Source organism: Mytilus californianus, unplaced genomic scaffold (assembly GCF_021869535.1).
Source record: "Mytilus californianus isolate M0D057914Y unplaced genomic scaffold, xbMytCali1.0.p SCAF_7, whole genome shotgun sequence".
NCBI lineage: Eukaryota > Metazoa > Mollusca > Bivalvia > Mytilida > Mytilidae > Mytilus > Mytilus californianus.
The window spans coordinates 13,356,377-13,381,065 of NW_026262723.1; the positions used below are offsets into that span (position 1 = coordinate 13,356,377).

Sequence of the window (24,689 nt, forward strand, 5' to 3'; positions counted from 1 at the left end):
ATCAAATAATAGATATCCACACTTCATAACAGTACATCGAATAATAGATATCCACACTTCATAACAGTTCATCAAATAATAGATATCAACACGTCATAACAGTACATCAAATAATAGATATCCACGCGTCATAACAGTACATCAAATAATAGATATCCACGCTTCATAACAGTACATCAAATAATAGATATCCACGCGTCATAACAGTACATCAAATAATAGATATCCACGCTTCATAACAATACATCAAATAATAGATATCCATGCGTCATAACAGTACATCAAATAATAGATATCCACGCGTCATAACAGTACATCAAATAATAGATATCCACACTTCATAACAGTACATCAACTAATAGATATCCATGCGTCATAACAGTACATCAAATAATAGATATCCATGCGTCATAACAGTACATCAAATAATAGATATCCATGCGTCATAACAGTACATCAAATAATAGATATCCATGCGTCATAACAGTACATCAAATAATAGATATCCACGCGTCATAACAGTACATCAAATAATAGATATCCACTCTTCATAACAGTACATCAAATAATAGATATCCACGCGTAATAACAGTACACCAAATAATAGATATCCATGCTTCATAACAGTACATCAAATAATAAATATCCACGCGTCATAACAGTACATCAAATAATAGATATCCACGCGTCATAACAGTACACCAAATAATAGATATCCATGCTTCATAACAGTACATCAAATAATAAATATCCACGCGTCATAACAGTACATCAAATAATAGATATCCACGCGTCATAACAGTACATCAAATATTTGATATCCACGCGTCATAACAGTACATCAAATAATAGATATCCACGCTTCATAACAGTACATCAAATAATAGATATCCACGCGTCATAACAGTACATCAACTAATAGATATCCACACAACACTATAATATGAGGAAGGCGCTACCTTGAATGCCAGCTTACTAAAACTATGTCCTACATATATATTGATTGTTGGTTTGCTGAAAGCCCAGTGGCAAATATTTCATGCATGTTCAGGACGAATGTCCTACATATAGTTTTTGTCTAAAATAAAATAATAAGTTTAGATGGAAAATGTTTAGGGAAAGATCATTGAACTTCAAAAGGCAGAAGGAGGTATGGTATTTTTTTTTTGGTGTGTCGCAGGAAGCATCAAAGCAAAAATTTAAAATAGCCTTCCTGGACGTCATAATTATTTGGACTAGTATTTTTCTTTAAAAATTAATGACAAAAAGTACTGTGTTCAAGCAGAGGTAAAAAAAAAAATATTCTGAATCCAGATTTTCCCCATACCTTCTAGTGTTATATTTTGACTAAATAATGTTGCTTGATAGCATTGAAGTGCTTCACGTGTAAAAAATCTGCCTCAAACAAACCCCCCCCCCCCCCCCCCCCCCCCTTGAAGCTAAATGGTTGCTCCCTTATTGTTTTCTGCTGAAAATGAATTTATTGGTGATTTATATAAATGACAATGCTTACATTCATTATCTTGTGCATTTTTATATCCATTTTTCTTTCTTTGCACATTTTATAAAATTTAAAACAATTAGACATTTGTTTAATTACCAAACTATGAATACTGTACAGTTATACAATCCATAACTTTATTAAATTAATTTTTTGTTGATTTTCATGAAAAGGTGGAGGATTTGGAATATCTTTTTCATCAATATCATTATCTAAAAGTTGTAGCGTTTTTTTTTATTTAATATTGCAAACAACGCTTTCTATTTGTTGAATTATTTTTACTTTCTAAATTAGCTGGTTGTTCATATTGTATTCCCAGTTTCCTGCATCTCATATATATGTGATCAGCAAGAGGATCATTCTGATTGTTAAAAGAAGAGTTTGAATTTACAGTGAGCCTGCTTAGAATAATGTTTTGATCAGGTTTTTCATTTTTATCTAAGCATATAAGGAACCATTAATAGGATTGTTAAGTTGATAATCTAAAGATTTTGCTATTTTCTAGGATACCATTTAAAATTTGAGGGGAGAACACTGCTCAGCAGTATAAATGTATTCCTGATCATCTTCTTTTTGTGGGGTTCTACATCAATTTCATGTACTAATTCAGAGTCGGTTTTATGTCATTTCTTGCATAATTTGTTTTATTAGCTCACTTTTCAAGTTTTTATACGACGGCAATATAAAATTGAGAATCGAAATGGGGAATATGTCAAAAATTTGCTTTCGAGTAATGCTATCATGTCGCTGTTGCTGTCCGAAGACACATTTGATTTCCGGACAATAACTTTAGTTTAAGTAAATCGATCTCTATGCCAATGTATGAAATTGTACCAGAAGGTTCAATACACAAAAGGAAGGTTAGAATTGATTTTGGGGGTTATGGTACCAACAGTTTAGGAGTCAGTGGTCAAAAACAACATTTTTGGGTTGTTTTTTTTCCATAATTTTTGGTTTTTTTCTCCATAAATTTACCATTTTTACATTGATTATTTCTCATTTATATATAAATGCAATAAATACTGATATGGCAGGTGATACACACGAAACAGTGTGTGTAAATCAGTTTATCTGTAATTTGTGCATTTTTCCTTTGATGTGTACTCCTTGTCCTTGATAATGTCGACGTCATTATCAGTGGACTGGTCATGATAAAGAAAATATATTGGGTTAGTTCGCAATTGACATGCACAAGTGCACCGCAAAAGGATCTTCTTTCCCTTTAATTCACAAAATTGCACATGATTTTTTTCACAGAAACGCACACGTTTTTTCATGAATGAAACACTTGTCATTGTTTGAAACTTTCAGTAATCAGCTGGTAATAAAACTTAGGTTTAGCCTTTTTGAACGATTCACTGATTGTGTGAAAATTTGAACAGAAAATGTACGATAAACCTGATAAAATTGCGGAATTATTGATAGCTTTCCTTACTATTCACAAGGACATATCACTAACATATCGTCCATGCTATTCCGATTTGACACACGGTTTTTATTCCTACATAGTCTGGCATGGCTGGTGCTGTTCCAAGTTGTCTTCTTTTGCTGCATGTTTCTTGAGAAGTATTTATTTGACCTGGTCAGTCACTATAAAGTGTTACAATTCATATTAAGACGCAACACATAAATAGTGACCAAAAAGGTACCGCTTCCACATGCATGACATGAGAGAATCTAGAAAAAAAAATAAATGTACACATTTTCAACATTTTTGTGGGACTATCATATAAAATTAAGGAGATATGTAGTTGGAGACTGCTGCTGTAAAGAAATGTTTGGGTTCACCTGATACCTGTTTTCAAATAAGTCCATATCAAAGTTTGAAGGGTCCAAAATTAAAATATGTTTGATTTCAACTGACATAAAATTTTTGGTGTTTTTTATATGCTAAATCTACATCTGTGGTTGTAACAGGCTGTGCTTGGCAAAGCATTTTATTGCTGTTTTGTTTGTACTTTATTTTATTTTGGTCATGAAAATTACCTTGTAGTTATGAAGTTGCTAACATTTTTAAAAGATGATAATTAGATAACTTCGCATGGTGACGACACTGATGTTTTCGTTGATTTACTTTTTCCCAGGAATGCTTCATCTGTTGATACATGTATATTCTCACTGTGAACGATTTGTGTCTCAAAAAAAACTTGTAAGATTTCTGCAGTTATTTTTGTTGAATACATACATACACATAGGGTGAAAATTGGGTACTTGGTGCAATTTGAGTAATGTGACGTTATAGCCATAATTGTTTATTGCTATAATAGGTTGAAATGTGCACCTGATAAAAGTATTCGGTAAAGTGAAAATGTTTTGATCAGGTTTAAACTGACGTATAAAATATACTGGTGACTGCGGGAGGCAAATATTTATATTGCCTCCAAATAATGTGTCTGCAGCTTTAATTTCAAAGGATGTATGTAGCCCACATACTTCCAAGTAACATGCTCTATACCTATCAAAAGTCATGGTATTATCATGGGTTATCATAACTCCATTGTAATTCCCATAAAATCCAATTTTGGACAATATGGGAGCATACAATATATACCTAAATGTATCACTCAGACTCAAGTCTCCTTTTACTATGATTAAACTTTAAATTAGAGAGTGAAAAAAAAAAACAGTCTCCATCTCCTGGGACTGTTTAAGGTAGATATGTGTCATAATTAATGACAAGATTTGTTGAGAGTTTGTCAAAGGAAGTACAGTGACAGTCTACAAAATTAGAAGATTGCCCAGTGAATTTGAATATATATATATTTTTTTAAACTTTTGTTAAGTTTTGAATTACACCTGCATTTGTCTGTCAGCTAGGAATAACAGTGACCACATTCCACAGTATAACCAACTTCATTATCACTGTAACTTGATATGGGAAATTCTGTAGCAGATTTTACTACCTTCACCTCCGCCTCCGGCTACGTTTCTCCCAAAATTTATTGCTTGCAGAGGGTTTTTCTGTGTTCCCATGGCTGGACGGAACTTTTACACTCAAATGTTATCATTAATTATGATATTGTGACTTTTAAATGAAGTACCTGTGGTAATTTAGGAGATTTGTCACTGATAATGGAAAGATGAGACAGACGACGAAACATGGCGTAAGATGTTGTTGTCCAAACTTCGGTTATTTCCGTGGTACAATAAAATTTTAATAAACTGCACAAGTTACTAAAATTTCTAAATTCTTGTTTTTGTAAACAAATAAGAATTCATGTCACATTTAACATCGAATTTATTCCGTTTTGTCCCGTTTTTTTCAAAATCGCGATTAAACGAGAATCTGGCAGCCATTAAAAATATAAGGGTTAAACAAATGTCCTGAAATTGTCCTTACGGATATTCCAATGCTAATTTCGTTTTCATTATTTGAAGAATTGACCTTATATTTGGAGCCAAGCAAGAATACAATGTTTATTTAATAAATATAATGAAAAAAAAAGAAAACAAATATTTTTAAGAGTTAGATACCTTGACTTGATCTACTTCGAAAATTAAAAAAAAAAAATCGTACGAGATTTAACGAGAGTGACGAAACTTTTTAGATTGCTCATGTAGAGAGAGTTATCGTTCTTTATTCCAATTCGATGCTTCTACCATAAGTGCCAGCTAAAGCTGGCATATTACAGAAAAATTAAAAGATTGAGCAACAAGAATCCACTAAAATCCTTAATAGACAAATAGAAACTGATTTAAGCAGAACATATCCGGTCTTCTTTGTTACTTCTAATTTCAATTGTTTGTTTTTATTGAAGATCGCTGTTGATGGAAATAACATGAATGATTGATTGAGTGTTTGGTTAATCCAGGGCAATACCAGTATGAAAAGAATAAACTGAAATTATATATCATTCTCTGCATTTTTCCCTGTTAAAAATAATCAATGATTGAAAAAAAGGAAGAAATCTTTATTAACCATAAGAAAAATGTGGGCCATTTTCTTGTTAAAACTAGGAAAATCTACTGGACATTCTTGTATAGAATTATACTATCTGTTCTCCTGTTATATCGCTACGTTAGAAAAACGGAGTCAAACAAAAAATATTTTGTGTATGTAAAAACAGTTATAATTATAGTCAGGTAATTCGCCATAATTTCCTTCATAAAATATATATTCCTTTTCATTTAATAACAAAAAAAAATGAATCCATGTTATTAGTATTCCTATAGAAGATTGTTGTCCTTTTGAAGTATATATATGTTGGTTTACAAGTGATCTCTTTAGTACAATTCAACATCATTTGTGACAGTGGCTTGAAGGACATGAAATATAATTCAAATATTTGCTGATTTGAAATCTTAATTTCAAAATACCGAAATTGTAGATAGCTTTACTATTGTCATCGACTAATGTGTTTTAATATCCATTTGGTATATTCCGCCTCTCTCTCTCTCTCTCTCTCTCTCTCTCTCTCTCTCTCTCTCTCTCTCTCTCTCTCTCTCTCTCTCTCTCTTCCAGTAAAAACATTCTGGATTTCAAAATTTTTCAGTTCAATTCCACTTCGTGATTTTATTTCTAAACATGTCAACAGCAAGGTATCTGCAAAAGTTTGTAAAAAGGAAATATACATATTAAGGTTTAGGTTTAAGGTATTTTAAGATTCATTCGTGTTATAATAAAATCCAGTTTAATAGTGTTTCTAAAATGTATTTGAATAGACGACTGCCATTGTCAGTATGTGGCAGTATGAACAGTAAAGTTTTCTTGAAGGCAACTACCTTATTTTATTCTTTAACTTACATGTAAGTAAGACGTTTATATTCGCTCACCCAACCGCCACTTAAATGTATTTTGGGTAGTATAATTTATGATTTAATCTACACGAAAGGTTTGTGCATCTTGCTTCAGTTTAGCCTGAAGATGCATGCTCCCCTAAATTGAATAATAAATTATATTCAGTTACACTTAAGAATATACAAATGTCATTATTGAAAAATCATTTTGATACACGCGTTTAGTATTTTCGTAATACCTCATCAGTCTCAGTTTTGAAATTCTCGACAATATTGTATATTTTTTTCCAGTGATTGTTGCTGGTGTAATTTTCATCGTGCTACTCTTGATGATTATTATATTTCTATTCTGAAAATTGTGAGTATAATCTATTACCACAAAAGAGTCATGATTTATATTTTTTGAAAATTTTTTTACTAATAAAAATGAATCATTAACAAAAGTAAAAAAAAGTCAGGCGACACCAAAATCTTAACATATTGTAAAACAAGGCCCAAAATTTAAGTCGAATACTTTAGGTTTCTGTTTTGAATACACATTATGCTTAAATTCGACATGCATATTTTAGAGAAATGAAATACAAATGTGTGCTTGATTTAATGCTTTTAGTATGTTTGTGATGATTCACATAGCAGATAATCATTCAACTTTAACTATAAAGTATGCTTGAATGAATATCAATTTCATTCTTGTAAAATTTAAGAAAAATGCTGTGTTTCATTTTGTGTTCAAACTAAATTTACATTTTTATTGTTGATGGTGCATATGTTAAATAGTTTTATGTACTGTACTACTACTTGTATAAACAAAGTTTTGCCTTAAACGCTTCAGTATTTGCAGCATTTATTAAAAAAAAAAATAATCCATTCAAGTTGCATTTATGAACATAATAATCAACATGTGGTCTTTATATTCAGGTTACTAAGAAAAGACACTGCACAAGTAAAGATTGATTTAAGTGTAGATAATACATGGATATAAGGTTTTCACTGATAACTTCAGCATTTTTGTTTCACGTGTTATTTTTTTATATAAAAAAGAGCGAAGACATCCTTTATCAAATTATTCGAATGAAATGAAAGATGGGTTTCCGCGCCCTTCACTGCCACCCAATAAAGTAGGACTCCGCGATACTTACATTGATACAAGTGACGCTCCTACAAGACCTGGAGCTGGAAGTTACAATGATGTTTATGATGATGTACACAAGGAAGGGCTTTTTAATCAAAGAATAACGCATAATAATATTTGTTGTTGTTGTCATTATTAGCCGCCAGGTAATAACTAGGAAAATAAACAGGCATTTTTTTGCAAATGTACATGCGATGTTAATCATCAACCAAGAAACGTGAAACAACTTTTCTGTGGTTTTATCAACAACATCATACTTGTCTAAATATGTTTTCAGCACATCATAGTTTTATGTTTTCCCATCTCTTATCCAAATTGATATAAAATGACGCATACCCACTACGTCATGGTATTCTATATTTTAAAAAGTATATTATATTATTTCGCTATAAGACTTTTATTAAAATTTTCCTGATTTTATATCTTATAGAATGCAAATCAGTTAATAAAAATCTTGATTTATTCATACGTAATTGAGTTAAATAGAATTCAAAACTTACATTTTAATATAAGCAATTTAAAAAAAAATGAAAGATAGAAAGAAATGTTGTTATTATAATAATACCGCTTGCTTTCTGGACTAGGAATACATGAGATGTCGAGTCAACTTCAATGACACAGCAACGATATCCATAAGTCATCTATATGGCTACATTCAAGTCCTCAACAAGGAATCATATAATTCACTTTTATTAAATGTACATGATTTTAGATAAATAAACGGCATTGTTTCTGTATATTTTTCTGATTTAAAAATAAACGTTGGTGATTTTTTCATAAAAATTGGTACAAATAATCTTGAAACATAATCAATCCAAAAGCCATTTTAAAAAAGAGGGGTTCATGTGCTCGTTTTCAAGTTACTGATTAAAATCAGTCGAAAAATGTATCATTTCCTAATGTGTCACAGTTTGACGTCGGGAAAAATAACATTTTACGTTAGCGATTTCATAACCTCCTCTGTAATTGTATCGTATGCCCTTAAACATGAAATGAGATAACCACTAATGAGGCTCCTGACTTTGCGGCTGGTAACATTAATTTAATGCTCCGTCACAAAGTGCATAAAAATGGCTACAGATCGAGTTGTGGCTCGTGCCACTGAACACTAAAACATGGAAAATAAGTACAAACTAGAAATCCTGTCAGCAAAACACCCAAAATGATACCCCTCCCTATCATACATGAATAACAGTCTATGAAAAACTAAGTGAACAACTCCCCCCCTCCCCAAAAAAAACACAAAAACAAAAACAAAAACAAACAACATGGAAGGTGCATTTTATGGGTTATATTCTAAAAAGGTTTGAATAAATTATAATATGGGGTTACGGAGGAGTTGCGGATACAAAATGGGTACCCTAGATAAACAAAGATTGCTAAAAGAAAGTCCAAAAGTTATCAGTGTCAAAAACAAAAATGGAGGTGCAAAATGGCATTATAAAGTAGAGATACTGAAAAAATATCCCCAAACTTTAGCGATTTATGAGGAAAAGTGGATATAATGTGAACTGTAGTCGTGCGGATATGACAAAAGTCTATGTCATGCTAAAATGAACCCAAAAAGTCCTTCGAATGAAGAAATGAAATAGGAGGTGTACCAGTTCACTATATACCTCCCGCTCCAGAAAGCGGAAGGGGTAGGGTTTATAATAAAACAATTTTAAACCGTATCAAACAATGATAGTTGTGACTGAAAACAAGCTCATAGTACTTAATCTACTTAGAGTAATTATGCAATCATACATGTTAATACCAATGGCTCTATTTCACACAGCAACGTCAAAAACAGTACAGAAAAAAAACGTTGCTAGAACTAACTGTACATAATTAAAAATGTAATATAATGATAGCAACAGTCAATCTGCAGATACACTGATTCAACCAAAATAGTATGCTTTCATGTTCACGATATGATCTTGAAACTTGAAATCAGCATCTATAGATAGATTAGATAATACAGTGCTATAGATAGAGGAAATAATACATATTTCCTCTGCTACAGGTAGAGGAAATAATACATATTCCCCCTGCTATAGATAGAGGAAATAATACATTTTATCACAAGTTGCACGATTAACATCAGCGCAGAGGAGAAGAGACTGCTACCCTTCTGGAGTGCCTAAACTCATCCCTGATTTTTTTTGTCCGTCCATCTTTAATTTTCTTTGTAAATTATTGATTTGTTTTTCGTGTTCCACCTTTAGACTCTTTACTTGGCTTACTGTTTTCGATGTCGACTGCTTCTTATTTTTTCATTCCCAAAGCCAGAGGCAAACAAGTTAACCACTGTTTTCCTTTTTTCGTTCTTATTAAGAAGAAGGTTGTGACCGTGTTGCTTTGGTTATTTCTATGAAACATAAGGTCCATAACGGCCTAAAAGTGAAATTCAAATGATATTAAAATAAGGAGATGTGGTATGATTGCCAATGAGACAACTATCCACAAAAGTTCAAATATAGTGCATGTAAGAGGTTATAGGCAACCGTACGGACTTCAACAATGAAAAAAACGCATACCGTATAGTCAGCTATAAACGGCCCCGACATGAAAAATATGAAACAATTCAATTGACAAAACTAACGGCCGTTTTTTGCAAATGCAAGAATTTATTTTTGACATGAAAAAAAGAAACAAATTGAATACATCTTGAATTACAGTAACTCATGCTTTGGTTACAACTTATACTTAATCATATGTTCTTAATCTTATATTCCAAAGTCAAATTCTTGAATAACTTTTATGCCAAGTCACAATATCCTGCTTGATTCCACACAAGACCCCGATTACAACGTTGTTTCACAGGTCTCCCATATACACATTGATAGAAGACATTCTTGTCACATGTATCTGCATAGAATGCTCCATGTTTACATGGCGTTGGACCTAAAAATGAAATATAATTTTAACAAATTTTGATACAATTTTAATCATTACTAAAATACATCCACGGGCATTTATTGATATTATGTTACTTTTCAAAAATGGCGTTGTCATTTAAATAAGAACAGAGGTACAAATAGTGATGATTTAATATACTAAAAGAAGTAACGTTAAATATTTATCAATTATTGACTTTTGATGAGGTCAATACGTTATATATGGACCTGTTCAGATTATATTGACCGAGGACGAAGTCCGAGTGTCAATATAATCTTACAGGTCCATATATAACATATTGACTGAGTGAAAGTCCTTAATTTATATATTACATATTTAAATAATGTATTAGGAATTGAAAATGGCGTACAATGTTCTTTCTGTGTATTTTTATATTGTATTTTGCAAGAATTTTAACATGTTATTAAAAATATCAATATTCTTTGAACAACTTCATAGCTTATTGCGTTAGTTTTCTTGTATTCTTAGCGTCTGCGTTTAACATAAAAATTCTTGTGATAAACTTGCGAATTTTCTTTTCATATGCCGCGGCGCTATCTCCACGGTTGTTACATGTGACGTCATGACGTCATTTATCTAAATTTATCAAGATTTTTCATATTAACCGTCAATATACATATAAATAGAAACATAGCGTCAACATACTTAAAAATAGAAACAAGGCTTCGGATACATAAAATAATCTTTCAAACACGTGATCGTAATATCCAATGAAAACAGGAGAATGCAACACCATATGTAATATTTACGGTTAGTACATTGTACATATGCTTAATTATGGTGTCATTGACTCAATTTCTGCAGTTTTAAAATCTTTTGTTACTTTCAGTTTCGATAGTGTGCGGATTTTGTTTAAGTCTTGGTGTTTCTATATTTTTTATTAATGATCTTTTTGCTAATGCAAGAAGTTAACTGTGAATGCTCAAAAAGGTATGAAAGAGTCAAATATGATATCCAAATTCTGCTTATTCTATTTAAACTTAAAGGGTAACAAGAATAATGTATTATACAGACAAGTTAAGGATGTACGTTATGTAATAAATAAATTACATAATTTTATGTCATTTGATACATTATTTATTAAGCACAAATTACGCCCATAAGAGGGCCAAATACATAATAACAATTACATGTATGAACAACAATATAATCATGACATTTACATTTACATAAAAAATAAAAGTTTCGTTTTATCGCTTAACATGCAAAAATATGCATCAATCGCAAATATACAAACCAGATATAGCAACGTGATTAACATTATAATATTGTAAAGAATGATTCATTAAAACCACTCGAAGGAAATTGTACTTTATTGAGATTTCCTATGTTTTTATTTTATTTATCGTTTAATGTTTATATCTATAGACATAAGTATACATTTTGGGTGCAAATTACAAATGTTTTTTTAACCAAATGGACTTCGGCGTCAGTATTATCCTGCGTATGGAATTTTTGTTCATTATAGAATTGTGTAGTAATGTCTCCAATTGAGTAATATAGCTTCAGTAAAAGAGTTCATAAAAAGCGCTAAAAAGTTCAAAGTTTAATTTTGAATTTAATAAGAGACCTTACATTGTCTCTTTTGAATTAAGTCATACTTTTTAAGATTCGGACGATTTAGAGCTTGATGCATTTTTTGTAATCGTCTATTGACGGAGACTGCGATGATATTTTGACCTCTGGTTTTATTTTAGGTGTGCGATGTTGTGTTTAAATCTTATGTACATATATTATAACATTAACTGGCACTTGGCCAAACAAAGATGAGGCGATTTACTTTTTGTTGACGCTAGTTGTTTGAAAGACGAAATGTGTCAATGCTTCCAAAGTGTAACTCAAACTCAAATATAGAATACATAAAATATAAACCTGATTGAGGATGACCAAATACACCTCCAAATTTAAACTTGATTGAGGATGACAAAATACAACTTCAATCTTAAACTTGATTCAGGATGACCAAATACACCTTCAAATATAAACTTGATTGAGGATGACCAAATACACCTTCAAATATAAACTTGATTGAGGATGAACAAATACACCTTCAAATATAAACTTGATTGAGGATGACCAAATACACCTTCAAATATAAACTTGATTGAGGATGACCAAATACACCTTCAAATATAAACTTGATTGAGGTTGACCAAATACACCTTCAAATACAAACTTGATTGAGAATGAAGAAATACACCTTCAAATACAAACTTGATTGAGATTGACCAAATACACCTTCAAATACAAACTTGATTGAGGATGACTAAATACACCTTTAAATATAAACTTGATTGAGGATGACCAAATACACTTTCAAATATAAACTTGATTGAGGATGACCAAATACACCTTCAAATATAAACTTGATTGAGGATGACCAAATACACCTTCAAATATAAACTTGATTGAGGATGACCAAATACACCTTCAAATATAAACTTGATTGAGGATGACCAAATACACCTTCAAATATAAACTTGATTGAGGATGACCAAATACACCTTCAATTACAAACTTGATTGAGGATGAACAAATACACCTTCAAATATAAACTTGATTGAGGATGACCAAATACACCTTAAAATATAAACTTGATTGAGGATGACCAAATACACCTTCAAATATAAACTTGATTGAGGATGACCAAATACACCTTCAAATAAAAACTTGATTGAGGATAAAGAAATACACCTTCAAATAAAGAAGAGCTATAAATAAAGGCAACAGTAGAATACCGCTGTTCGAAAACTCATAAATCGATAGAGATTAAAACAAATCCGGGTTACAAACTAAAACTGAGGGAAACGCATCAAATATAAGAGGAGAACAACAACACAACAAAAACACAACATTAAAATGTAAAACACACAGAAACGAACTATAATATAACAATGGCCATTTTCCTGACTTGGTACAGGACATTTTAAGAAATATATGGTGGATTGAACCTGGTTTTGTAGCATGCCAAACCTCCCGCTTTTTATAAGTTTGACTACAATGTATACAGTTATTTTTTAAAAGTTGTTGCAGGAAGGCACAGATGGACGGGAAATACCACATACATGTTTTTGCTTGTAAATGTATCATTAGTATGAATGGAGAAGTATGAATATGTAGTCATAATGCTAATGAATTGTAAAACACTGTTTGGTAGAAAGCGTTCATCTACATTCCGAAGAATAAAAAAATAACGGTCAATAAAGTATAGCAAGTTTTTAAGGCTCATGAAAAGACCATATCTAACATTTATGCTCATCATTTATGCCACATTTAACAGATTGTTGAGTCGTTGTTTTTCTGGGTATTGTGGTTGTTGGTCCTGGTACCTTCTTGGTATTAACTACAATTAGCAACATATTTTCGTCTTAAATAAGTTTAAGTCCATAAAATTACTGGCTCTTCAAAAGCATTGAAATATTGGATTGTGATTAAGGTCAATGAATTTATTATATAACAAATATTAATGAAGTTTTTGATAACTTTAAGGTAAAGCTGTAAAAATGTTTCAAAATATAGAAAATTATGCCAAATGTTTGATTTTATATTGTTTTAATAGTAAAACATCAACTCAAGAATCATTTCTAACGGCTTACAAAATTTAAACAATTTCATTTTACCTAATTTTCCGTCCGCCATTTGGGATATCTGTAATTGCAGTTACGGACATCAGTTTAACCCCAGTGATGACAGAAAGATGTAAATACTAATAAATGTCAAGCCCGAATCGTTCTGGATTCAAGCTAGCTATAAAACTGAGTATGGAAATTGGGAATGTGTCAAATAGACAACAACCCGACCAAAGAGCAGAAAACATCCCAAGGCCACCAATGGGTCTTCAACACAACGAGAAAATATCGCACCCGGAGGCGGGACTCATCTGGCCCCTTAACAAAAATGTGTACTAGTTCAGTGAAAATGGACGTCACACTAAACTCCGAAAAATATAAATGAATTTAAATTAAAAAACATATAAGACTAACAAAGGCCAGAGAAACCTGACTTGGGACAGGCACTTGGGACAGGCGAAAAAATGCGGCGGGGTTAAACATGTTTTGTGAGATCACAAGCTGCTCGCTATACCTCTAGCCAAAGTAGAATAAACAAAGACACAGCAATACGCACAGTAAAACTCAGTTTAAAAGATGTCAGAGTCCGATGTCAGAAAAGGTAACAGAAGAAACTAAGCATAAGACAATGATACATTAATTAACAAAGGACTGCTAGCAGTTACTGAATGCCAGCTCAAGACCTCAATTAAACTTTGTTTGAGAAAACAGAATTCGTTATGGAAAATATTTCCAGTATTACCAAAAGCCCACCACAAAATAAGATATTTTCAATGTGTACTAGAAGTCGTAGATCCCATGTGTCTACTGTTATCAACCAGGTATCAATATCCAATGTGTCTACTAGTACCAATCAAGTATCAATATCCCCTGTGTCTACTAGTATTAATCAGGTATCAATATCCCATGTGTCTACTAGTACCAATCAGGTATCAATATCCCATGTGTCTACTGATATCAATCAGGTATCTATATCCCATGTGTCTACTAGTATCAATTAGTTATCAATATTCCATGTGTCTACTAGAACCAATCAGGTATCAATATCCCAGGTGTCTACTAGTATTAATCAGGTATCAATATCCCATGTGTCTACTAGTATCAATCAGGTATCAATATCCCATATGTCTACTAGTACCAATCAGGTATCAATATCCTATGTGTCTATACTAGTTCCAATCAGGTATCAATATCACTTGTGTCTTCTAGTATCAATCAGGTATCAATATCCCATGTGTCTACTAGTACCATCAGGTATCAATATCCCATGTGTCTACTAGTACCAATCAGGTATCAATATTCCATGTGTCTACTAATATCAATCAGGTATTAATATCCTATGTGTCTACTAGTATCAATCAGGTATCACTATCCCATGTGTCTTCTAATACCAATCAGGTATAATAAACAACCCGACCAAAGAGCAGAAAACAGCCCAAGGCCACCAATGGGTCTTCAACACAACGAGATAATATCGCACCCGGAGGCGGGAATCAGATGGCCCTAAACAAAATGTGTACTAGTTCAGTGAAAATGGACGTCAGACTAAACTCCGAAAAATGAAAATTAACTTAAATTAAAAAAACATATAAGACTAACAAAGGCGAGAGACTCCTGACTTGGGACAGGCGAAAAAATGCGGCGGGGTTAAACATGTTTTGTGAGATCACAACCCGCCCGCTATACCTCTAGCCAAAGTAGAATAAACAAACACACAGCAATACGCACAGTAAAACTCAGTTAAAAAGAAGTCAGAGTGCGATGTCAGAAAAAAAAAGAAGAAACTAAGCAAAATGACAATGATCCATTAATTAACAAAGGACTGCTAGCAGTTACTGAATAGCAGCCCCAGACCTCAATTAAACTATGTTTGGGAAAACAGAATTCGTTATGGAAAATATATCCAGTATTTCCAAAAGCCAACCACAAAATAAGATATCTTTAAATGTGTACTAGAAGTCGTAGATCCCATGTGTCTACTAGTATCAATCAGGTATCAATATTTCATGTGTCTACTAGTACAAATCAGGTATCAATATCCCCTGTGTCTACTAGTATTAATCAGGTATCAATATCCCATGTGTCTACTAGTACCAATCAGGTATCAATATCCCATGTGTCTACTAGTACCAATCAAGTATCAATATCCAAGGTGTCTACTAGTATTAATCAGGTATCAATATCCCATGTATCTACTAGTATCAATCAGGTATCAATATCCCATGTATCTACTAGTATCAATCAGGTATCAATATCCCATGTGTCTATTAGTATCAATCAGGTATAATAAACAAACACACAGCAATACGCACAGTAAAACTCAATTAAAAAAAAGTCAGAGTCCGATGTCAGAAAAGGTAACTGAAGAAACTAAGCAAAAAGACAATGATACAGAAATTAACAAAGGACTGCTAGCATTTACTGAATGCCAGCTCTAGACCTCAATTTAACTGTGTTTGGGAAAAACAGAATTCGTTATGAAAAATATTTCCAGTATTACCAAAAGCCCACCACAAAAGAAGCTATCTTTCAATGTGTACTAGAAGTCGTAGATCCGATATGTCTACTAGTATCAATCAGGTATCAATATAGGTCTTATTCCTGGCTTTAATACTTATAACTCGGTTTGACTTTGCAATTTTGTTGATGGGGAATGCAGCAAATGCTTAATCTTGTGCACGCAACTAAGTACACTCAGTTAGAGTCGACATTACTATTTTTCATTGTATGCAAGTTAGAAAAATTACTTATCATTGTTACACTTTCTTTATATTTTATGTTGTATCAGAACATATTTTTAAAATTCGAAGATGGTGCAGTAAAAATCGAATCACTTTGTTCATGTGTCATAACGATGCTTGTATAATAGCTTGATAATGGGATTTATTAACATAGTAACTATATATGGTGGAGTTATGATTCTTAATTGAAGAAGTGTTTTAAAGGTTTTTTCTCAAAAACATTAGTCTTAAACCAGAACGTTGTAATTAAAGTTTGATTTTATAAATCTAACATCTTGCTTTCCGCACTTGCAGCCCTGAACTGTTTGATATTGATTTACCAAGTAATCAAAGGACACATTATGTAATATGGTACTGACTGATTTGTATCAATTTCATAATAGAGGTTAAACTCACTGGTGTGTATCACAAATCTAATCAGACGCTTTCATTGGGTTTAACAACAAATATAACTTGAAATGAAAATAATAATGTATAAATTTCGTAAGTTGGATGCTCTTCACTGGATTATCCTTTGTTAGCAATGCTCAAACCAAAAAGCAAAAGTAAGCCAGGGATGTATAAATAGGTAATAATGTTAGGAGCTATATGAACTAAAGGGACTTAAAATGAAACGCTAATTTCATCTAAGGTCAACTTTGCATGAGGGAGTTGAACCTTATTTTCTAGTGAGGTATTAGTTCATCAAAGGGGAATTTTATAAAAAGAAATATGTTACCGGTATTTGACTCAGTCAAACACGCAGAAATTAGCTGTTTTGTTTTTGCCACTGCTGGTTTGAATTTACATGTATAGGTTTTTCAAAATATCTGGGTACTTGTGTACCTGAAAAATGGTACATTAAGTTCAAATAATCATTTTTAAAATAATTACCTGTTGTATGTTGAGGACGAACGCATCGTTTTGGCGTGGGCGAGTCATTTGTTGTTAGTTCATGTTTTACAGCTGATATCAAGGGATAAACGCCTATATTGCATCCAATCCTGTTGAAGTCGTCGAAATCAAGAGTCCAAAACATAGCACCTCCTAGTCCCTTTTCCTTAATATACTTTGCCTGAAAATTTATATTTTTCATTTATTTGTAAAACCTTTCGTAATGGTCACTGTGATGTTAAATGTAGGAGAATTACCAGCTTACCTCGTGTATCTAAAAGATAATTCAACAATATAAAAAATAAAAGGAAAGACAAAAATACACAAATTTATTGTATATTCAAGCATGTTAGGTATGTCTAACAAACGTAACCAAAGTATACCATGGTCAATTATAGACGATGGTGGAATAGTAAAAACAGATAAAAACGAAGTTCTAGGAAAATGTAAATCTGACTTTGAACAATTATTTAGTGTTAATTCAAATGTCAGACCTCCAGCTTATGACAACGAAACCAGAGAAAATCAACCAGATGTCACAGAGCTGAACGAACCTATTTCACGCGAAGAAATTCTTGTTGCAGTAGAACGAGCAAAACTTCGTAAGGCTACTGGCTTTGATGAAATTCCTGCTGAAGTTCTGAAAAACCAAACAGCAATAGACCTTTAGCACTTAATATGCAATGGGTGCTTCGAACTTTGGAAAGTGCCGGATCAATGGACAAAGGGAATATTTATTCCTATTTTCAAAAGGGGATCAGACACGAGAAACAATCCTCTAAATTACCGAGGAATAACACTTATTTCTGTTCCGAGTAAAATTTACTGCTGTTTTAAACGCAAGACTCTCATCATGGCTAGATGTAAATGATAGTCTCTGCGACGAACAGAATGGGTTCCGGGAAAAACGTAGCTGTGAGGAACATATCTATACATTACACACCATTATCAATGACCGTAAAATAGCGAGACTTTCAACTTTCGTTTGCTTTGTGGACATGCGTAAGACATTTGATACGGTTCAAAGAAACCTACTTTGGTCTTTGGTATAAACTTTCTAATGCAGGTATACGAGGAAAATTTATGTCAGCTTTACAGTCGCTTTATGACAACGTATCCTATGCAGTTAGAGTAAATGAGTAGTTCACTCCAGTGTTTAATGTTGACGCCGGACTAAAACAAGGCTGTTTGATTTCTCCGAGGCTATTTGCCGTCTATATAAATGACTTTACCCAACGAATTAACGATCTACAGTGTGGTATCAAAATAGATGACATTATCATGAGTATTTTGCTATACGCAGATGACATTGCGCTTATTGCACCTGACGAATCGAAACTACAACGAATGTTGGATGTGGTAACATCTTGGTATAATGAATGGAAACTTTATACCAATGCTGGCAAAACGCAGGTTGTCCATTTTAGAAACCCATCAATTAACCTTAGTAACTACTTATTTACGTGCTCTTATACCAACATCGGATATGCTGATTCATAAAAGTACCTCGGCCTTTGGCTGGATTAACATTTGAACATGCAAAAAGCTGTTGGAGAATTGGCCAAGTCGGCTAGTCGTGCACTAGGCGCCCTATACGGAAAATTTACAAGTTGTTAAGGTATGACTAATCGTGTTTTCTTTAAGTTGTATGAATCAACAGTTGAGCCTATCTTATTCTATGGAAGTGGTATATGGGGATCAAAACAATATGGTGTGATTAACAGCGTTCAAAACAAAGTATGCACATTATTTCTAGATGTAGGAAAACGAACATCAAACTCCGCAGTGTGTGGCGATTTGGGACTGATTACATGTTTCAACAAACAAAAACCGTCATGCATCCGTCTATTATGTAGGCTGAAACGCACAGACGATGACAGACTTATTACAACTGTGTCGGACTGGGCCTCAAGACGTCGGAAAAGATGGCACAAGCAAATGACCGGTTTTATAAACTCGATTGAATGTGCAGATTTAGTCAACAACACTCAAATGTCATTAAAACAGCAGTACATCTAATTAAAGACAAACTGACAATTCGAGATAATGATGAATTTATATCTGAACTTTTTAATGACAGAAATCAACCAAACGGAAACAAATTACGAACTTATCGCCTATACAAAGAGAATGTTAAAACAGAACAATATATACAGCGTAACATCCCACGTTCCGTAAGACGAACAATGACACTCTTTAGAAGTGGGGCGTTGCCATTGGCTATTGAAACGGGACGATACTTTAGACCTTAGATGAATTTGGCTATTTGTTTTAGGTATTTTTGATATATAGCTCTTCAACTGTTTCGGTACTTGTACATCCTTCCGATTTCAAATGTTTGGCATTGAGCGTTCCTGATGAAGGTAAATCCAGAAAAGCGCTTCGGACGCATGAAATTATTAAACGTGTTGTTTTCAATTTTTTGAATGAACGATTATGTAAACTATGTGACAGATCAACCGTAGAAAATGAAATACACTTCATGATGAACTGTCCGCTTTATTCTGACATTAGGTTTGAACTCTTTAAAATTTCTAAAGAGTTGATTGACAATTTTGAAATGTTTACAACTGCACACAAATTTACATCTTTAATGAAATGTGATGAAATCCAACCACTTTTGTCTAACATACTCCATAAATGTTTTAAAAAAAAGTTTATATAATATAGTTTAAACTTATTGTATTGCTTTAGATTTGTTGTTTTTTTTTTTGTTGTTTTTTTTTTTTTACAATGTAAATCTTTACTTAACGAATCTCTTTTGAATTAAACGTTAAATGTCTACTGATTTTTTTACTGAAATTTTTACTGAACTTTAAATGAATTTTTACTGCAATTTTTACTGTAATTTTACTGAATTTTTAAGTAACCTTACCCTAGTGGTGTTCTAAAGCGAACTAAACTGTAATTATAATTCTTATGTTTTTATTGTTGATTTAGATTAGTAAGTTCTGCATTATTATTTTGAAGCGTTCATAAATAGATATTTTATAATTATGTGTACATATTTAATTAGTTTTAAACCATGTAAAACATCACTATGCCTTTTTGTAGAAACATTTTCCTTTAGTATTACTGTTATAGCTTTTATTTGTATATACAGTGTCTCATAAGTCTTTATAGGCTGGGTATTCATCCTTTTTTTATGATTTTGTTTCGTAATTTTATTATAGATCAATATGTGACACTTAAATAAACTATTGTTCATCTTATTCAACCTACGCATCGAGTAAAATCCTTGAATATATATTAGTTTTAACATCAAAATATAAAAAAAAAAACATTCATCAGTTGAACATCCAAGATTTCGGTAATGGCATGGCTAACAATGTACATTTTTAATCATTTTAACATTGATAAACCATGTATCTGTGAAAAAAAAAAAAAAATTTTACAACTGCCTTATACAAAGTTTGCTATTAACAGATTTATATGTTTTGGTATGCGGCAAAAAGTCTGACTTGTTTCTTACTCACTTTAATCGCAACACTTCGAATGTTTTCGTATCCCACCCACTGATCTCCAGAATATGCATATGGAACTTGCTGCTCATTATTCCATGATCCCTTCCATGGGAGTGAACAAATCTAAAATATAAATGAAGTTTTTCGTATGATATTAACAATTTTCTTATTGTATATTTATATAAAATGTTGATCCAGCTGATAACTTTTATTTTGTAGTTGATTTTTATTTACTACATTAGTCACTATACCCTTGAATTCAGTTAAATGTACGAACATCAATACCAATGTTGGTATAGAATACGAATCTACGTATCGGTTTGAATCAAATCTGATGATTCTAAAAGATCGTATCTTCCTTGTACTATTAATGATGCTGCAGTATGAAATATGCAGCCGTCGGTATTAGAGCAAAGGGTAAATGTTAGTTATTTAGTAAAAACTTTGTCAAGACTTGAAGGTAATTTAAAGCTTGTCATATGTTTTTTAATGTTTATGTGTTTCAGTGAAATACACACCGCATTTCAGTTGACTCATAATCATAATCATAATGTACGATTCCATGTCAAGTCTTTTATTAGCTGTATCAGCAAGATAGATTTCAAATATATACTAGCAAAACAAACAACCATATATGGGTTATATTTCAATTCTGGGTTTTGGCATTGTGGTTTATATAAAAATAAGGAGATGTGACAACCATCCACCACAGGCCACATGACGTAGTTAAGTCCAGTATTAATCAAATTTAGAAAGACTTGTAACATAGAGATTTTTGTTTTTTTCATTCACCAATTTACCAATAAGTGACCATATTTCATTCAATTATTCATCTATCTGCCATTTAATAGGGAAAAAAAATTCTTGAAGATTGTCCCCGCTTTACTCCCAAAATACCTTAACATGAAAAAAACGCATATAAAAAAAGATGGATTGTATGATGTGCAAGCGGTATATTTACTTTTTTTACTGACAAATTCTGACCCATTGGTGGACTTGGGCTGTTTTTTCATCTTTGGTCGGGTTGTTGTCTCTTTGACACATTCCCCGTTTCCATTCTCAATTTTATTATTTTTATACTTTTTTAATGAAATATATCTTAAAGAACAAAAACCTCATAAAAGCTTAGAATGCCTTTCTCTCGTGTATATTCTCCTGGAGATCCTGCACCAGCAGTTGCTGCACCTAATTCAGTGTTTGAGGAACTTGACAACTTAAATGATCTACCATACAAGGGAATTCCAAGAATTAGTTTTTCTTTTGGCGTTCCTTGATCTATCCAATATTGAGCAGCCCAGTCCTAAAATGTAAAAGATACATTACATTATTTAAAAAAAAAAGAATTAAATTATTGTTACTAACACAGCATGTTCTACCAACAATGTATCTGAATACATTTCTGATATTTTGTCTTTAAAAAAACAACGTAAAAACAATTATGTTTAAGTTGTAATAAAGGGGTACAACTGCTGTGAAAAGAGGTTGATGATTTCCACTTTAATTCAATAAAAAAAAAGACATACAACGTTAATAATTCATTCAAACCCTTTTTATTTGAAGTTCATTATTTAGTCTTATCAAAATTGTTTTATCTATTAACTGAAAGCAACATTAATAACTTCTTTAACAGTATTTCCAGGTGTAAGTATGGTTCACTCTTGAGATACAAAAAGTCGTATGAGCAGTTGCAATGGCTAAAGTTGTATGATAAAAACAAATCTTAAATTGGTTGTTTGTTATATCAGCATATCATTGATTTGAAATTAATCTTCAGCCTTGTTTTATTAATTATAACTCTGTTTGTTAAACCTGTACTTTTTTGGAGAAGAAAACGCATAAAAAAGCTGTCATTGTTTACAAATTTATTCCAAATATTTTTTAAATATCATATACACTTATATATACCTGATTTAGCGTTCGTTCGTCTCCTGTTTCGTCGTTTCTAGGATATAGCGGACTGATGTGACCGGTTTTTGTTTCCCATGAACCATGAAGGTCATACGCCATTAAACTGATGAAATCCAGATCACTGTAATGGTATAAATATTTAGATTCCCTTTTCATAATTTTTAAAGAATTAGTTATGCACTTCTAATATACACTCTACCTTTATTTGCATATGAGCTATAGGATTCCATATTTCTTAGAAAGATTACAGATTTTCTTTAAAGGGAATCAAAGCTATAAATCTCAAGTAAGTCAAGACTTTAACATGCAGAGTCTTCAAAATACCTGCTATCATTACCTCGAAGGACAGACGCGATTCCTGATTTAGGACACATACACAATACCATAAGGGGTGGTTAAAATACTTTTGTGGATACCAAGCCCTCTTCTATATTTTATGATACTAATAAGTAAAATGAAAAGGTTCATAGAAGATCGCTTGCATACTAAAAATAGTCTATAGAAATATAGTATTCTTCAGCTGGAAACAAATACAATTATTTTTGTAAATAAACTATCTTGTTTATAAATTCTTATCATTATAATAAAGTTATGGATCTAAATACTACATCTTTTTTAATTGCTGCAATGGAATTATAATTCTTGGATAAATCTGTATATGCTTATGAAATTATGTAACTATTTGAAGAAAAATTATCATAACTTAATTTTGAAGTACGATATATTTAGAGGGATTAGTTTATATTGTCTATGTATAAAAAAAGCATAGGAACATTACCGAACTCCAAGGAAAATTCAAAAAGAGGAAGTCCATAAAAAACTGACAAAAATCAGACGCTATCAATCAACAGAGCAAGTGAAAAACAACTGCCATCTTCATGACTTGTGCATTTGTGTGTGGCTTTGGAATAAAGGTATTGTCGTTCTTTTGACAATTTCGTTGACCTCTTGTTATCTTGATTTTCTTCCATTGAGAACATTTTGAAATAGGGATTTAGAATGTAAAGAAATGGTAGATAAATTTATAAAGCTGCATATTTAAACATTTGTATCTCTTAAGATCTTAACAGAGATCCCCGACAAGAAAAAGTTGAACGGACTTAGGTTTTTGTTAGATAAAAATAACAAGTAAAAGAGAAATGCTAGATGTATCTCCTATAAATGCAGGTTATACTTACGCCGCTATTTTTGAGATTTCGTAAGCTGAATCTATTGTTCTCTTTCCAGCGGCAACGGCTGCAGTTAATAACAATCTTTCTCTTCCAGTTGATTTAGCCTCATTTTCAAACTCCATTCTCAGTATCTATAAAACATCGGTTTCACTTTAATATATAAGAATCCAATAGTGGTCAGAAGAAATAAAGAGGTTAGGCCTATTTCCGCTGTATAAACCTACAGGGCCAAAATATAAAAGTTGTCAAATCCTACTTGAAATAGAATTTTGAAAAGTCTATATCATAAACTTCAAACAATTTTCAACAATTTTATATATTTTGACAAAATCGAAAAGGCGCTGCATGTTGCTGTTGAAGGCATTTTGATTAAAGATTGCAAATGCGTTTTTTTTTTTAATTTTCCATCAAAAGACGCCGCTTACCAAAATGATGGTACACAAGGAGCTATGAGACTATGAATTAAAGTAAAGATCGAAAGACCTTTTGAAAATGGTCCTCATGTGAAAATTACAGAAATTGATAGTAAGAAATGAAGAGAAGGTAACTCATGTATTAAATAAACTCATCATAGACACCAGGACTGAAATTTTATATTTGCACCAGACGCGCGTCTCGTCTACAAAATACCCACCAGTGACGCTCGAATCAAACAAATGTTAAAAAGGCCAAATAAAGTACGAAGTTGAAG

The 24,689-nt window shown here is 32.1% G+C and overlaps 1 protein-coding gene across 4 annotated transcripts in view; it reads right to left on the minus strand.

The window, feature by feature from the left end:
* LOC127707436 (chitotriosidase-1-like) overlaps positions 1 to 24,689 on the minus strand; it is a 177,989-nt gene that overhangs the window by 146,642 nt on the left and 6,658 nt on the right. For 2 of the 4 annotated variants that reach the window (XM_052211963.1, XM_052211961.1), the window contains exons 5-9: positions 24,005 to 24,129; positions 22,824 to 22,947; positions 22,033 to 22,218; positions 20,931 to 21,041; positions 17,455 to 17,635 (exon numbers count right to left, since the gene is read on the minus strand). The exons of 1 other annotated variant lie outside the window; for it this stretch is intronic. In XM_052211963.1, coding sequence (XP_052067923.1) covers positions 17,455 to 17,635; positions 20,931 to 21,041; positions 22,033 to 22,218; positions 22,824 to 22,947; positions 24,005 to 24,129 — 727 coding nt within the window. Of the gene's footprint in view, positions 1 to 9,955; positions 10,257 to 17,454; positions 17,636 to 20,930; positions 21,042 to 22,032; positions 22,219 to 22,823; positions 22,948 to 24,004; positions 24,130 to 24,689 lie in introns of those variants that run through there. One more of the 4 variants, XM_052211960.1, reaches the window with a different exon arrangement.